Consider the following 16,206-nt stretch of genomic DNA (forward strand, 5'->3'; position numbering starts at 1 on the left):
TAGAAAATAAGATACATTTTATGCACCATTTATCCCTTTTCTGTTCGGTCAGAAAAGCTGAAGAATCAGATCAGTGGATAGGGCTTGATTAGAACCTAGCTAGTTTGGTTTGCTTCGTTGTTTGACTTGATTCAAATTGGAATCAAGTTAAAGCTTTAATTTTATAGTTTGGTTCGAGTTTAACTCTAATCCTGTTCTGACAATATTGTTTATCCACCTGTGGCATGATTATTCTGCTTGGCAACCTCATAGACAACTTCAGCCAGCTCGAGCTTCTGTTCGAGCTAGCTGAGACCATCTACATTACATATAATGCAATTCATAGAACTATCTCCTGCAGTGCCTATTGAGAAAGTTCAAAATTCAAATTATATTGTAGTTTGCAATTCTTATGAGCTTGAATCACAATGAATTCCTTTTCTGGAGTAACAATTTCAGCAATACTATGTCAAAACAGAAACATCATTTGTTTAAAATATACTTAATTACATGGTGCGTACATATTTGTCTTCATGTGCTGTGAATGGCCAAAAATGTCTGTGCATCATGATTCAGATTTAAGTGACTGGCTGACATCAATACAAACCCCTCTCCCTCGGTTTCTCGGCCATGGACTCCAAGACTTCTAATGAGTCTGATGGCGATTCTGTCTTCAAAAACGTTGTTGGAGCTCCAGATATTCCTGTCTATGCGGTAGCCTTCACTTTTCATTTTCACTGTTTTAGCACTTTTGTACTTGGTGAAAAAAACATTCTCTTGTTTTAATTTGTTTCTTTTCTAGACCAAAACTGATAATTTCTTGAAACTGAAATCGAGCCATTGTAAATTGATAAGTTAATTTTGGCGCCACAATTTGCTACTGTTATATTACTTTGTGATTTAAGGGGATGCTGTTATATTATATCTTAGGTGATGGTTGCTTACAGAGAAGATCCCAGCCCAGTCAAGCTGAATTTAGGCATGGGTGTTTATCGTACAGAGGTGGGTAGTGACTAATTTTTGGACATTGCAGCTGCAATAAAGAGAAAGAGAAGAAGAAGATGAAATTTATAATTCCTGAAATTGCAGGGGCGCGCCCTTCAGCTCTTGCATCATTATGCTTTCTTTTTTCCCTATATATATATAGTTTCTAACAAAACTGACTTTATGGATTTACTTTGCTGATTATATATAACAGGATGGAAAACCTCATCTTCTTAACGTAGTTAGACAAGCTGAACAGCTACTTGTCAATGACCTGTAAGTTCTTTTAGCAATCACAACTTCTATGTTGATCAGTAATTAAACTATGATATTTATGATTTTCAGGTCTGCCGATAAGGAATACCTACCAATTACTGGAATGGTCGAATTTAATAAGTTGAGTGCTAAGCTTATTTTTGGTGCTGACAGGTACAAAACTCTCCATCTATGATTGTTAGTCTTCATTAATTTTTGCAAGTCCATTTTTTGTGGTAAAGCTTCCTTACTCTATGACTTGCCATATTGTTCTTTGTTCAAATTTGAGAACTTTGATCTGGTGAGCTTTGGTGCTCTAGTTGTCTCTTGAATTATTAGCTAGAACTCAGGTTTTAGATATGAAGACTCTCTATTTTGTTGATTTCCTGCTTCATTTTTTTGGATTCAGCCCTGCTATCATAGAGAATAGAGTGACCACTGTCCAGTGCTTGTCTGGTAGTGGGTCACTGAGGATTGGAGCTGAGTTTTTAGCAAAACATTGCCACCAAGTAGAGCATTTTCTCTTCTTCTTTTCCTTATTCATTTATCACAGGTTTATAATTAGGTAGCAGTTGATATGCTTTCTATGTTGTTCTGCAGCGCACTGTGTACTTATCCCAGCCAACATATGGAAACCATCCAAATCTTTTAGCAGCAGCTGGGCTTTCCTTGAAGACGTACCGTTACTATGATCCTGTGACACATGGGCTGGACTTTCAAGGTTAGCATTCTTTACAGCATATACTTTAGATACAGCTATGTGTGTCAAATTTGTACCACATTCTACATTTTTTGTATTAATATTTACTTATTTATGATCGTTTTTACAGTAACCATGAAGAGTTTTGAGCAATTTTCTTATGTTCTTTGGTAAATATGTATCTTTAATTGTAATAATGCCTTGTTTAAATTTAAAATCAACATGAATTGTTAATGCAAACAATCTGTAAAGTAATTGTGATATTCTTCTTCAAATTCATGTATGGGCTGTGGTACTTATACAATTCTTTTCCCATGCCTTTTAATATTGTCATAATATATTTTTTGGTGGGTCAACAAGGCATGATGGAAGACCTTGCCAGTGCTTCATCTGGAGCTGTAGTGCTTCTACAAGCAAGTGGTCATAATCCTACAGGAGTTGATCCAACTCTTCAGCAGTGGGAGCAAATCAGACAGCTAATGAGGTTAAAAGGGTTATTACCTTATTTTGATTGTGCATATCAGGTAAGCAATTGTTTGGTTAAAGCATAGTACCTTAGTTCTCCACCTGAACTTGAGATAAATAAATGATGGACCCTACTTAAACTAGGGTTTTGTAAGCGCAAGTCTGGATGCTGATGCACAGTCTGTTCGCATGTTCGTTGCTGATGGTGGTGAATGTCTAGTAGCTCAGTCTTATTCAAAGAACATGGGACTCTATGGGGAACGTGTTGGTGCACTTAGTCTTGTAAGACATTGAAATAATCTCTTAGAAGTTTATATCCATCAGTGTGTCACTTGCATGTGAAACAAGCTGTTAACTGACATAAGTATTCTCTTAGTATTTTTGCATTGTTTGTAGGATTATAGTCTCAAACAAATACCGTCCTTCCTGTTCATTGCTGGGTTTGTGAATGATTTGATTTTATTATAGCTTTTATTTTACAGGTTTGCAAGACAGCTGATGTGGCTAGCCTGGTTGAAAGCCAGCTAAAACTTGTGATTAGACCCATGTATTCAAACCCTCCCATTCATGGTGCATCCGTTGTTACTGCTATCCTGAAAAATAGGTATTCAACTACTCAATTCAATTATTCAGGTACTTAAGGATGTGGGAATGTTTTTATACCAAAAAATTGCCAAGAACTATGCATATGAAAGTATGTACTATAATCTATACTGATGCTTTACCGGTTATCTAACTACAGAGATATGTTCAAACAGTGGACAAATGAGTTGAAGGTAATGACGGATCGCATCTCTAACATGCGTCAGCAACTGTACAATGCTTTGCGTGATAAAGGTAAACCATCAGTTGGTTTCTACAGGCCTAAAACATTGTTGCTTGATGTTGTGTGTTTGGCCGGCAGGTACTCCCGGTGACTGGAGCCACATAACGAGGCAGGTCGGAATGTTCAGTTTGACAGGATTGAATCCAGAACAGGTTGCTTTTATGACCAAAGAATACCACATCTACATGCCATCTGATGGGTAACAAAACTATCATTTATGGAACACCATCATTATCATTATTTCAGTTTTTATGAACCCAGTTAACGTTGGGATCCCTCTGTATGTTCTCTTATAAAGAAGAATTGATTTACTTGTGATCCCAAAAAAGAAAAAGGCCATTATGACTTAATAATTTTGATTTATTTGCAGGAGGATTAACATGGCCGGGTTGAGCTCTCAGCGAGTCTCTCATCTTGCAGATGCAATACATGCTGCAGTTACCCTCATTCTCTAACTCGGTTCTTAGTCTTTTCCCTGTAATTGATCAAAATTGTTACAGATCAATTTTAATGCTATAAATTATAAACATCAGGCCAAATGAGTCTAATATTAAGATAAGACACACGAGTGCTTTTTTCCATCTCCCAAAGTTTATTCTTGCCGTCATTTCTTCTTCTTTGTCGCTGCTGCTGTATGCTCATGTTCTTGTTCAAACGAGTAAAGTGATACATTGATTTCCGGAGAATTTTAAAAACTACTTTCACCTATGTTGAATACTTAAAAAGTCCAAAGTTATATAAAATAGGATAATCAAATTATGTATTATATTATATATTAAAAATTAATTTTTTTTATCATATATAACATATTATATAACACCATAGGTTGTATATGACTTCCCAAAAATAAAATGATAAATTATTAATAAAATAATAAAATTTTAATTAACATATTATTATTTTAAAAAATATTATAAATATTTCTAAAAATTTAAAATAAGCCCTTACCATTGATTGCCTTTGTTAGAAATGAAATAAATAAGAGAGTGTTTGATTTAAATAATGTTTTATTATCAAAATAGAAAGACTATCTTGAAGAAGATTATTGGGTATAAATGATTACTATGTTTGATAAATTATTTGTCATATTAATTAAAAATAAATTTATTTTTGTCTCAAAAAATTAATAAAAAATAATATAATTATAATAAAATCAAGATTACCTTGGTAATCTTTAAATATCTAAGGTGAATGTGGTAATCAGATTACTACCTATATTACTTGTCACGTCAGTATTGGTAATAGAATATTACTGTAATCTTTTATTACTGACAAACCAAACAAGGGAATAAAAGATATATTACCAAGATAATTTTTAAAAACTGGAACCAAATAGCCCCTAAGGGGGGGTTTGGTTTGGGTAATATTTTATTATCAAAATATAAAGATTACCTTGAAGATAAATTACTTAGAAGATTATTGAGTATAAATTATTACTATATTTGATAAAATTTGATTGCTATAAATAATTATTATGTTTGGTTAAAGATAATAAAAAATTACTAGTAAATTATTTTATTTAAATGTCTTTAAATATAATTATTTTTAAATATTTTTTATATTATTTATTATATTAATTAAAAATAAATTTATTTTTGTCTTAAAAAACTAATAAATTATAATATAATTATAATAAAATCAAGATTATCTTGATAATCTTTAAATACCTAAAATGAAGATGGTACATTAATATTGATAATAAAATATTACTATAATTATTACTGATAAACTAAATAAAAATATATAAGAGAAATTATCAAAATAATATTCAAAAACCGAAACTAACGCCCGTAAATATTATCTTCTTCAATAAAACTATGTGTACCCACTTTGGATACACAAATGTATACATATTTATATGTGTCATCATGTGATTGGATGATTTTGAATTAAAAATAAAATAATAACTAATCATATGATGACATATATGAGTGTGTATATATTTGTGTACCTAAAGTGAGTACACATAATATTACTCTACCTTCTTAGGGAAATTTTACGTGAGCAAGAAAGCCCCAAGACATGACACGTGTCTTTCAGACATTACTATACCTCCACTGACGTGCCATCTTAGCTCATCGTCGCCACTTCTCAAAATCAGATACTTCCGGTTTCCTCGGGTCTGGGCCCATTTATTTATCCTTAACCGTCAGTGGGACCGTTCTAATCCGACACGTCACCTCCATTACTCGCCGCGTCACCGAGTTGAATCGTTCAAGTCTATATATACAATTACAAGCAACAGTTTAGAAACAAAACATCATCATCAAAGAAAAAGAGCGATAAAATTAGTCAAAGCAAAGGCTAAAATGATCCCGGAGCTTACATTACCCGCCGGCTACGCTTCTTCAGCAGCTGATCGCAGACTAAATGCTCTGTTGAGACACCTCTCATCATCAGCCATGGACACTCATAATTCAGTTTCTCCTTCACCGACTTCTTCCTTTCAGTACGACTCCGTTTTCTCCCATGTTGTTCAAGCCCCTGAAGATCCCATTCTCGGCGTATTACTCTATACACTTCCCTTTTATATCATTATAGTTTTTACGTCTTTATAATATTTTATTTTATAATTTGAAGAAAAATATGTGTGTATATATATAGGTGACGGTTGCATATAACAAAGATCCGAGTCCAGTTAAGTTGAATCTAGGCGTGGGAGCTTATCGGACAGAGGTGAGTTTGATTTAATTATTCTGGTGTGTTTTTGTTTGTTTACACCGTTGTAAATAAATGGAGGGTTTGTGTAAAAGGAAGGAAAGCCTCTTGTTTTGAGTGTTGTGAGAAAAGCAGAACACCAGCTTGTTAATGATAGGTAACTTCTTTTTTCGTAATTCTTTAATGTTTCAATCTTACTTTTGTCAAGTTGGTTTTAGTTTTATTGTATGTTATGTTACTCAGAGCGCGTATTAAAGAATACCTTCCAATTATTGGATTGGCTGAATTCAACAAATTGAGTGCTAAGCTCATTTTTGGTGCAGATAGGTACTTCGCATATTTTTTGTGTTAGTTCCAGTGTTTTTTAAGATCTTTGGTATTTCTTTTCATTATTTATTTGTTTATTTTGCTTGAAAACCAAATAGCCCTGCTATTCAAGAGAACCGTGTTACTACAGTTCAGTGCTTGTCTGGAACTGGTTCATTGAGGGTTGGAGCTGAATTTTTGGCTAAACATTATCATCAAGTAAGATTCATTTTTGCATAATTATTTGGTCATTTTAAGTGATTATTTCTGTATTCTGTTCATCTCTCAACTGTCTGTCTTGTTATGCAGTGCACAATATACATTCCCCAGCCAACATGGGGAAATCACCCAAAAGTCTTTACTCTGGCAGGATTATCTGTGAAAACCTACCGTTATTATGATCCTGCGACACGTGGGCTGAACTTCCAAGGTTGATAAGTAAACTTACATTTACATGTTTAATTCTGATCTATATATTGTCGGTCGGTGTTATCTCTTTTTCCTTGGTGATACCTATGATCAAGTATATTAAATGCTTTTCCATTTTATGTTGATTCTTGTGTACCAAAAAAGTTTTGTAGCTTGCATTTTCAGTGTCAGGAGAGCTCTACACAGTTTAAATTATATATATTAGTCCAGCATCATCTTGCTTTATTTCTTTATTGTGGTAATAGGCCTGCTGGAAGATCTTGGTTCTGCCCCAGCTGGTGCCATTGTGCTCCTTCATGCTTGCGCTCATAATCCCACTGGTGTTGATCCCACCCTTCAGCAGTGGGAGCAGATCAGGCATTTGATTAGATCAAAGAAGTTGCTACCTTTCTTTGATAGTGCTTATCAGGTATGGCACCAGAATGCATTGGAACCATTTACATTTTGATTCAATTGGGGTAGTAAGGAAGAAACCAAAATTTGGATTTCTTCTAGGACTGAATTCATATTAATATCTGTTCAGCACCAACTGCAGTGGGACTAAATTTTTTTTACAATAGGGTTTTGCAAGTGGAAGTCTGGATGGAGATGCACAATCGGTTCGTTTGTTTGTTGCTGATGGTGGTGAATGCCTTGTGGCGCAAAGTTATGCCAAGAACATGGGGCTCTATGGGGAGCGTGTCGGCGCCCTAAGCATTGTAAGACATATAGTATAGTAAATGCTCATAACTATGTAGAGTTTGATTTTTTTTTTTTTTTTTTTTTTTTTTTTGTGAATTCAATGAAATAGGCTCCATTTTGCTGGACCTGGATGATTGAACTTCTTTGAAATGCATCATAATTCCTGTCTTTCATAGGAGATGTGATGCTCTATTTAATCCATTGAAACAGGGTGATTTTGCTAGGGGATAGGATTTTTTTTTTTTTTTGCTAACTGAAAGAATATCCTCATCTTTAATTGTTCCTTTATGTTAAGTTTGTAAACGTATATCTTCGTGTAGGTCTGCAAAACAGCTGATGTGGCAGGCAAGGTTGAAAGCCAGCTGAAGCTTGTGATCAGGCCTATGTATTCAAACCCACCCATTCATGGTGCATCTATTGTTGCTGCCATCCTGAGGGACAGGTAATCATTCAAAAGTCTTCACACCTGACTTAAGTTGAAAAATGATAGTTTGAATGGAAAAACTATATTCTATTAAATGAAATATGCCAGAAAGTATACTGATCAAACTAAAGGGAGTTTGGTAATGGATATCATGCTTTCACAAGATGCCTCTTAGTATGTTTTTTTGCTTCATTGTCAGGAACCTGTACAATGAATGGACTATTGAGTTAAAGGCAATGGCTGACCGTATCATCAGCATGCGACACCAACTTTATGATGCTTTACGTGCTAGGGGTAAGCAATGATTACGATTTTTTTCCTTTGCTTTTATCTATTTAAATTTTACAATTTCGTGTGCAAGATATCTCTCATATTCCTATGTTGTCTTTCGGTGGTTATGTCATAAATTGTCTTGTAATTTTTTAGTGTGCTTCTTCTATTTATGTGGTTTTGACTGCCCATTAACATCTGTCTCTTAGCAAAATAGATTGATCCAATGTTTCTTCATGTATCTTGTTTTCATCTTATACCTCCTAGTTTGTAGTTTTATCATAAGACCAAAACATGTCTTTTGCTGGTTGAATCTAACTAGCAGGCTCTGCACTGTGACTGGGAAAAATAAAAGGAAAGTTATAGCATTTTTATTTTATTTTTCATTTCTTTTCTCCATATGACAGGTACTCCTGGTGATTGGAGTCACATTATTAAGCAGATTGGAATGTTTACTTTCACTGGACTGAACTCCAAGCAAGTCGCATTTATGACAAAAGAGTACCATATTTATATGACATCTGATGGGTAACTATTGGTTTCTTTTCTTTTCTTGAATATATCTGCTTACTCCTGCCTGTTACATACATTACATAAAGTCAGACTATTTCGCATCTCTTAAGGCATCAGATCGAAACCTTTATTCATCAATCCTCCTTTCATACTAAATCTTATAGCAAAATCATAGACACTGGCCTATAATTGATTTTGAATTCTAAGCATTACAGGAAATAGGTGGCAATTGTGCTAGATATAATCTGAATCCTGTTCCTTTGGTTTTTTGGTGCATAAATTTGATGTCTAGGAGGATAAGCATGGCTGGCCTGAGTTCCAGGACAGTTCCACATCTTGCAGATGCTATTCATGCGGCTGTAACTCAAGTTGTTTAAACCCATTTGGTTTCTGTTTTGTTGTAATAATTTTCACCTCCAAAAATAAGAGGCACAATGAAATGCTCAAGTGGGCAAGTCAATAGAACATGTTATATCGAAGGAATTTTGGATCATGTTTCTTTCACAGCATAAATTATTGGAAACAAAAAAAAACAGAGATAATAATTGTGAACGTGGTAAGCCTTTTGTAGTTATTCATTGAAGTAATGTTAATCATGATGGTGATAATGTTGATGTTAATGTTGTCATTTAACTTTACAGGAAGGTCTGGTTTCATCTAAGAGTGGGTCCCTGCTCATGTTTATGTCTTTTTATGTTATGGTTAGAAAACATTCAATCCAAACTTAACTCGAATGAGAATTGTGTCGAAAACATTCAATGCGAACATAACCCATTTCTAAAAGAATGGATGTAAATGCATTTCTGTTCGGAATTCCACATAATGGAACAGAGCAATCTTCTTTTTTTATCATTTAACTATATCATAATTCAGCTGCTACAACAGTACATGGAATAAGAATTCAGAAAAGAAAGAAAGAAAAACTTACATATAGTATGTATAACATATATTTGTAAACTACAATGTAAAGAAGGTTTTTGCCAGAGTTCACTACCTGCAACCTTTCAATAGATATGAGGAGGGGCTTGAGAAATCTGTGGCAGTTGAGGATTTCCTATTCTCTTTTCCTTTCCCAGGTGTTCCACATTCACTGAAGTCAAGGGTACGCCGCTCCACCTACATTGCGTAAACATTTGATTTTATTCAAAAACGATAGGTGAAAGAAGCATAAAGTGTCAACAATATTTCAACTGTTTTCACCATTGCATTAGCAGGGGACTAATACAACAGTAGAAGAGCCTTTGAAATAATTGTAATAGATTAAAAAAACTATCATACCAAAATAGTTGAAGCCAAATGGTCGCTCTTGTGCTCACTATGCGTGACACCATTGTTCTCTTCATCCAAACTTGATTTTTTACTGTTTCCTTCGTTCACTGTTTTCTCAGAAGTTTCATTTCCCAAGACCTCCAAGGCATCAGCATATGCAGCAGCAGTGTGCTCGCTCAACTGTTTCATCAATCCAATGGCATCATAGCTTCTTTCTCCTGGGCTCAGAAAATAACCAATATCCTGGCAAGAAATATTTGAACATTGAAAAACATGTCTCATAAGTAAATGAAGAGAACCACTATAATGGTACCTCAATTGTTATATCAGTGTCAATCCTTGGACCAGGCATGAAAGCGTTCATAAACCAAGGGGACTTCCATGCTGAAGGGGATTCTATACTTCTCTTGAATGGAGTTTCACCAAAACTGGAAAAGCGTAAGATCAGCTAAGCATCAAATATACAATCAAGGGCAAAAAAAAGGCAACGAAATCTCACATGTTATAGTTATCGATGCCAACATCACTCCCAGCATTAAGAACCGTACTTCCTGGTGGTGCCAATGAAGGAATGGGTCTTACTGTCTTAATTCCGCTAGAATTACCCCCATTGTTATTTTTTGAAATTGCTGGAGAGCATGCAATTGCAGGTGATTGTTCGGGTGCAGCACCTTGATTAGCTCCAAAGCTTTTAAAATACTGATTTCTTGGTGTTCGAGCAGCAGTGGCCAGTGATCTTTCAGCTTTTAAACCAGTTTGATCAGGAGAAAATAGCAGATCATTCACATTATGTTCAACAAGGACTCCTGCAGGTTGCTTCTCCTGTCAAAAGAACAAGCTAAATCAGCATGTGTATGTAGATACAAACACACCGAAGCAAATTTAAGGTAATAACAACGAAATAATCAACCAACGGATAAAATATACATAAAAATTTAAAAGTTCTGATTTCTGCAGTCCACCGTAGCACCAATACTGAGAATTCAGCATGTTTAAAACAGAAGAAATCCATCGACTGGATACAGTGATAACAAATAACATTGGGAAAAAATTAGAAGAAGCAAAGATCTCACTCTAAGGTAAGCCTTTTTATGGAACTTGTACAAAACCATAACTCAAAAGACCAAAAAAAAAAAAACCTCACAGTTTTGGTAGTGGCAACAGCATTAGCATTGGTCTTAGAATCAATATCAACAGAATCTTTCGTTTCATTGGCATGGGAATTACTGCAAAGACAATCTTTCTCAGAAGTTCTGTCATGTGAGACTGCAGACAGATCTTTTTCCTTTTCTTGTCCACCATCAAAAGCATGACCCAAATTTTCCTTCTCGTCAATGAAAGCTCCAGAGTTCCTCTTTTGGTTTGACAATGGAGACAGCAAAGATGCTCTGTGGATCCCACCAGCCTCATCAAACATGACATCTAGACGAGAAAAATCCCGGGCCAAACTGGAAGTCATGTCAATTTCAAGCTTTTTATCGTTCCTTCTATCTGACAAAGGTGACAACAACTCCCGGTGTCGTTTCTTCAATATGGATGGTGTTCCTGTAAAAGTTTTAGCAGCACTTTTCAGCACAGCTTCAGGGCTGTCATCCAGAGATGGAGAATCCCATAATCTAAATGGAGTAATGCAGCTCATTGATGACATCATTAGCTGACGTATGCCAAGCGGACTGTATTCTTGCTGTGTATCACTACCAGATTGTATAAGATCACAACTGAAAAAAGGAATATCCAAACTTGGAAAACGAGGAGGTTCATAACATAGGGATCCTGCATCCTGCTGTTCTGTTTGTGTGTTGGGTTTGGCATCCTCTGAAGAATAAGCTATCATGGCATCTGATCTCAAACTGAAACTATTTACAGGAACTAGTTTCAAAGAATCCTTTGAAAGATGTGATGGCTCTTGCTGGCCTAAAACATCCTTACCATCATCAGAAGAGGAATTGGAAGATTCATTGGTATAGACAAAGGCATCATACCCACTTGTAATGAAACCTTGATCTTGGGTTCCATAGGTGTGGCAATTCAACTCACTAGATTCACCAACATATACAAATGCACCATTGTCAGTTGAAAGTACCATTGGAGCAGATAGAAAAGATTGACTACATGAAGTCCCTAATACTTCAGGCTTTGAAGGACAATAAGCTTGGGAAGGTGAGGTTCTGCCAGCTTCAGAAATCTGAATGCCCAGAGAGCGGCAAAGTGAAGATTCAACCATATTCAGTCCTTGTGCAGAATTTTCCAAGGAAAAACATCCATCTTTCATTGCCTCTGTGAACAAGATCCTGCAACATTCATCATCTGTTATCAAGATGTGCTCTGCTTTATCAGAACCTGCAGCTAGATTTCCTATAGAGCTAGGAACACTCAATTCCGTGGAATTTTGATATGGAACATTGACCATTTCATGACTTTCATGAGAATCCATACAATTAGCTGGCAACCCCAATGATTGATGCCCCCAGCCCAGGGAAGACACATTAGGTAAATCCTGTAAATTGAACTGGTAATCCCCAGCAAAAGTCCCAGCATCATGCACAAAATTTTGCTCAAGGAACTTAGAAGAGCAACCCACTTCACAAGGTATTTCAGGGATGGAAAACGTGACATCTTCCAGAGATGTGTAATATTGTTCTGAACAAGATGCTGGGCTGGAGCTGTGATCCTTGGGTGGATTGGACTCTTCAGTTTCAAGGAGCTGCTCTCTTGTATGCATAACTGCATTACCTGTTGAATGAGAGAGACCTAGAACATTTGAATCTTGGCTGCATTCTGATATTTCCTCAGCTGCAGTTCCACCTTTAGGACAACTGTCATCTCCACTGCTCTGCATCCCCAAAGATGATGAGGGCACAGGTTGATTCTGATGCCCAACAAGAGGCAGGCCCTGAAACTGCTCTAATAATCCTGATGCCAAGTAAGACTCCAATTTCTTTTTCACAGAGCTGTTCCAGTGATTTTTTATAGCATTGTCTGTCCTGTAGACCACACAAGTATATATATAATATATCATGTCAGTTATAGCAAGTGTCACAAAAGAAACTGTTTCAACGTCTAAATAAAAGAGCTACAGCAGAAAACCACAACAATTCAGAATCAAGAGGTGGAGGGGAAGAGAAACAATACAAATCTGAGCCAAATCAAGGATCCATTGTCTGCATCAAATAATAAATAAATTTACCTTCCTGGCAAGAACTTTGTTAGCTCCGCCCATTTGTTCCCATAAATCTGATGTGCACGAATCAAAGCCAACTCTTCTTCTTGAGTCCATGCCTCTTTGTTTATGGAGGGGTTAAGGTGATTATGCCACCTAAAGTAGCATTAATTGAGAATTAGGAAATAGATCAAATCAAAATGAAAAGATGGAAAGTACACAATCAGCAAGAAGCAGATCTAATTCATACCTTTCCCTGCATTGTTTTCCAATTCGACCTGGTAAATGCTGAGCAATCGTGGACCACTTTTTTGGTCCAAACTTGTTCACCAATTCTATTATTATTTCATCCTCCTGTTGACAATTTAAACAATTACTTGGAAATGTCTAAATGTACACCTATGTAGCACAAGCAAATTCATAAGTTGGCATAACACCACATGGAAGCAATTAATGTAGAAATAACAAACAACTATGATAAATTACCTCCTTAGACCATGGACCTTTAACAAGCTCTGGATTCAAGACTTTCTGCCACCTATGTAAGCATTGTACATCTGTCCGCTCCTTGAAACATTCCGCTGAAAAATACACAAACTAAAATTATACAATGTGTATATATAAAAGAATATCAAAGAATTACGGGACAACAAAACAGGGAAATGAGAGTAAATTGGTGAGATAATGACAGATATAAACTTATTACTTTCATTATCATACCAATTTTCTTCCAATTCTTTCCCTTGAATCGCTGAACAGCCTTCCGCAATATCTCATCCTGAACATATGTAAAAACTATTTGTTAACAAAAGATAAAATAAAATAAAAATTGAATAGTTGTGTGCATCGGTAAATATAATAGTCCCTGAAGTTAAAATATCATTAACAGTAAAAAGATGAAACATCTCACAAATAAAGCTAATCTGAACATTAAAAAATCCTTATGCGTAATGCTAGAATAGTTTCATGGTCTCTCTCTGATGGCATCATATTGAATAGTCATCATGTGTTAAATAAGGCAAAGATATTGAGATTAAACATCTTCAACACATAAAATATAAGAGCCAATATTTTACATCATCACAAGATCACATAAATTAACAATTTTGAATCTCAAGGAAGATGGAGGGACACTGAAAACCTAAAGAAAGATTAAAAAAAACTATAGATAGAAAATACATATTCACCTCTTCAGGAGTCCATTGCCCTTTTGTGGAACGCCTTGTAGGGCCACTAGTCCTCCTATAAAAAAATTTATATAATGTCATGATTATAACAATAAGAACTAACTGAGTAGAAGTGGGCAACAGAGAGATAACATTTAAAAAAAAAAAAAAACAGCTTCAATCTCATTTTAACATCTCTAGGGCCAGAGGGTTACACCCATCCATGATAATGAATAAATAGAAGAGAGTACAGATTGTAAAAGTGGATCAGTAGACATGTCTTCTAGCAAAACGAGTAAAGCAAGCTCAAAATGAACTTAAAACAGTTTAAAGCTTAAACCTGAACTGAAGAATGTTATAAGAGGTTTAAAAAACCAAATATACAATGCAATAATAGTCTAGACTAAAAAAAATACTAATACTTGATGCTTTTAAAAAACTACCCGTGCAGAGATCGCATTCTCTGACCACCATCACTAAGCCCATCTGAAGGAGTAGATATTATCCTTTTACTTTCCATACTTGCTTGTCAGAAAAATAAAGCTGCATACCCCAATTCCTACTTTATGACGATTTTCCCCTGTATGTTCTCTCCGAATCATTATAAATCTACTGAAAAAATAGCAAAATTTTGGTAGCACTCAAAACTGCAGGCTGACATGGAGAAGAAAAGATGTAATCAGAATAAGCAAACAACAATTTCCTCACTTATAAAAGTCAGGTTGAATGTTAGAACTCCAATGTGTGCGGAGGGAAAGGTACTTCTCAAAGAACATAATCTAAAAAGCTTAACATAAATCAGCAGTAATTTACAATTCAACATAGAAAGATAGCAATCAATAACATAAATCACCATCAATATGAAAGATACACCCTACCATTACAACTTATATCACAAATGGCATTCCACAAACCCAGGCTTTCTCAAAACCTTGGGCTTAAATTAACCAACCACAGGATTTAAAGCACAAATAATTACATTTAAAACCTTCTAATCAATTCAAAGTGCGAACACTAATATTGACCAGCTAAAGACCTAGTAATTTCCTCGTCATTCCACAAAAGTTTCAAGCTATAAGGATTAATAATAATTATCAGAAAATTCGAATCTAACTCCACATAAGGCAAGCTAATTACACAGAATCATATCAGTGAACTTAGCAAAAGTTTCAAATCATGAGAAGCAGAATCTTTTTCCTAGTTCCTTTCCATTAGAATGATTAACAGAATAAAGGAAAAAGAGACACTAGCACAGAAACCCAAATCCAGAAAAGTGAACCAAGTACGTTAAAATCCAAATTATGCAGATCACTGAATGGAACAAATTATAGCCTAAACTTTAAGAGACAAAATCCACTATCCACAAAACAATTTAATGGAAACAAAAGTGAAGACAAAAACATGCTAAGTACTAGCTTTCCGCAAGCTTAGATTGCTAAATTATTAATATTCAACTATTTAGAAGAGAGTGGAATTAAAATCTCACCTAAATCATTATTAAAACCAACAAATTATCACTATAAATTCACAAATTTAAATCCTAGATCGTGCTTAAAGATGAAAATTTCAAATTCAACAATTTAACCCTAGATGACCTACCTACTAATTTTAAAAAATTTAAATTTCAGGGAGCTTCAAAGTTCAAAACACAGAAAGAAGGATGAGGGAGAAATGATTACTGATGAAAAAGTTGAAAGAAGCGAAGAAACGTCAAGATCAATGAAGAAAATTCGAATTCAGGAAACGAAACCCTAAAGCACTCACCTTACTCAGCTTCAAGATTCTAAATTTAGAAGAAGTCGCTATGGAGAAGGAGAGGGTGCGCATTTGCAGATCCAAAGTGAAGCTAGAGAAGAGGTTGATCTGCAAGTACACTTAAAATTTGAAAAAAAAAAGTTAAAATAAAATGAATGAGAGAGAGATTTAGAGCGAGAGTGTGTGATTTTAGAAAGAGATAAGAGAGAATGAAACGGTCGAGACTCTAGAGAGCTATTTCAAACACAAAGGGGCGGACGATGGGGATTCAAACCAATAATTAAAGTTCGAGCATGTTTGGTTTCAATAACGGCTCTGATTTAAACACATCGAAATCGTGACCATCCATTTTAGCATATGTTTTGA

At 35.2% G+C, this 16,206-nt stretch overlaps 3 protein-coding genes across 3 annotated transcripts; 2 read left to right on the top strand and 1 right to left on the bottom strand.

The window, feature by feature from the left end:
• Positions 1-522: 522 nt before the first annotated feature.
• LOC123194656 (aspartate aminotransferase, cytoplasmic-like) lies at positions 523-3,790 on the top strand. The gene is made up of 12 exons (XM_044607988.1): positions 523-693; positions 910-981; positions 1,178-1,239; positions 1,309-1,392; positions 1,628-1,727; positions 1,819-1,939; positions 2,279-2,442; positions 2,528-2,665; positions 2,866-2,987; positions 3,126-3,220; positions 3,288-3,408; positions 3,580-3,790. Exons 1-12 carry the CDS (start codon positions 610-612, stop codon positions 3,662-3,664), a joined length of 1,248 nt encoding a protein of 415 aa, XP_044463923.1. The 5' UTR covers positions 523-609; the 3' UTR covers positions 3,665-3,790.
• Positions 3,791-5,451: 1,661 nt separating this feature from the next.
• Positions 5,452-9,042, top strand: LOC123194659 (aspartate aminotransferase, cytoplasmic). The gene is made up of 12 exons (XM_044607991.1): positions 5,452-5,713; positions 5,814-5,885; positions 5,963-6,024; positions 6,111-6,194; positions 6,293-6,392; positions 6,483-6,603; positions 6,848-7,011; positions 7,163-7,300; positions 7,604-7,725; positions 7,907-8,001; positions 8,385-8,505; positions 8,783-9,042. The coding sequence occupies exons 1-12, from the start codon at positions 5,519-5,521 to the stop codon at positions 8,865-8,867; spliced, it is 1,359 nt and encodes a 452-aa protein (XP_044463926.1). The 5' UTR covers positions 5,452-5,518; the 3' UTR covers positions 8,868-9,042.
• Positions 9,043-9,313: 271 nt separating this feature from the next.
• On the bottom strand, positions 9,314-16,077 carry LOC123194658 (transcription factor MYB3R-1). Its single transcript, XM_044607990.1, has 12 exons — positions 15,850-16,077; positions 14,529-14,739; positions 14,107-14,161; positions 13,640-13,697; positions 13,406-13,500; positions 13,170-13,273; positions 12,947-13,075; positions 10,904-12,743; positions 10,259-10,581; positions 10,073-10,187; positions 9,769-10,002; positions 9,314-9,606 (listed from the first exon to the last, which is right to left on the bottom strand). Exons 2-12 carry the CDS (start codon positions 14,603-14,605, stop codon positions 9,481-9,483), a joined length of 3,156 nt encoding a protein of 1,051 aa, XP_044463925.1. The 5' UTR covers positions 14,606-14,739; positions 15,850-16,077; the 3' UTR covers positions 9,314-9,480.
• Between the last annotated feature and the right edge of the window lie 129 nt (positions 16,078-16,206).

This window comes from Mangifera indica, chromosome 13 (genome assembly GCF_011075055.1).
Source record: "Mangifera indica cultivar Alphonso chromosome 13, CATAS_Mindica_2.1, whole genome shotgun sequence".
NCBI lineage: Eukaryota > Viridiplantae > Streptophyta > Magnoliopsida > Sapindales > Anacardiaceae > Mangifera > Mangifera indica.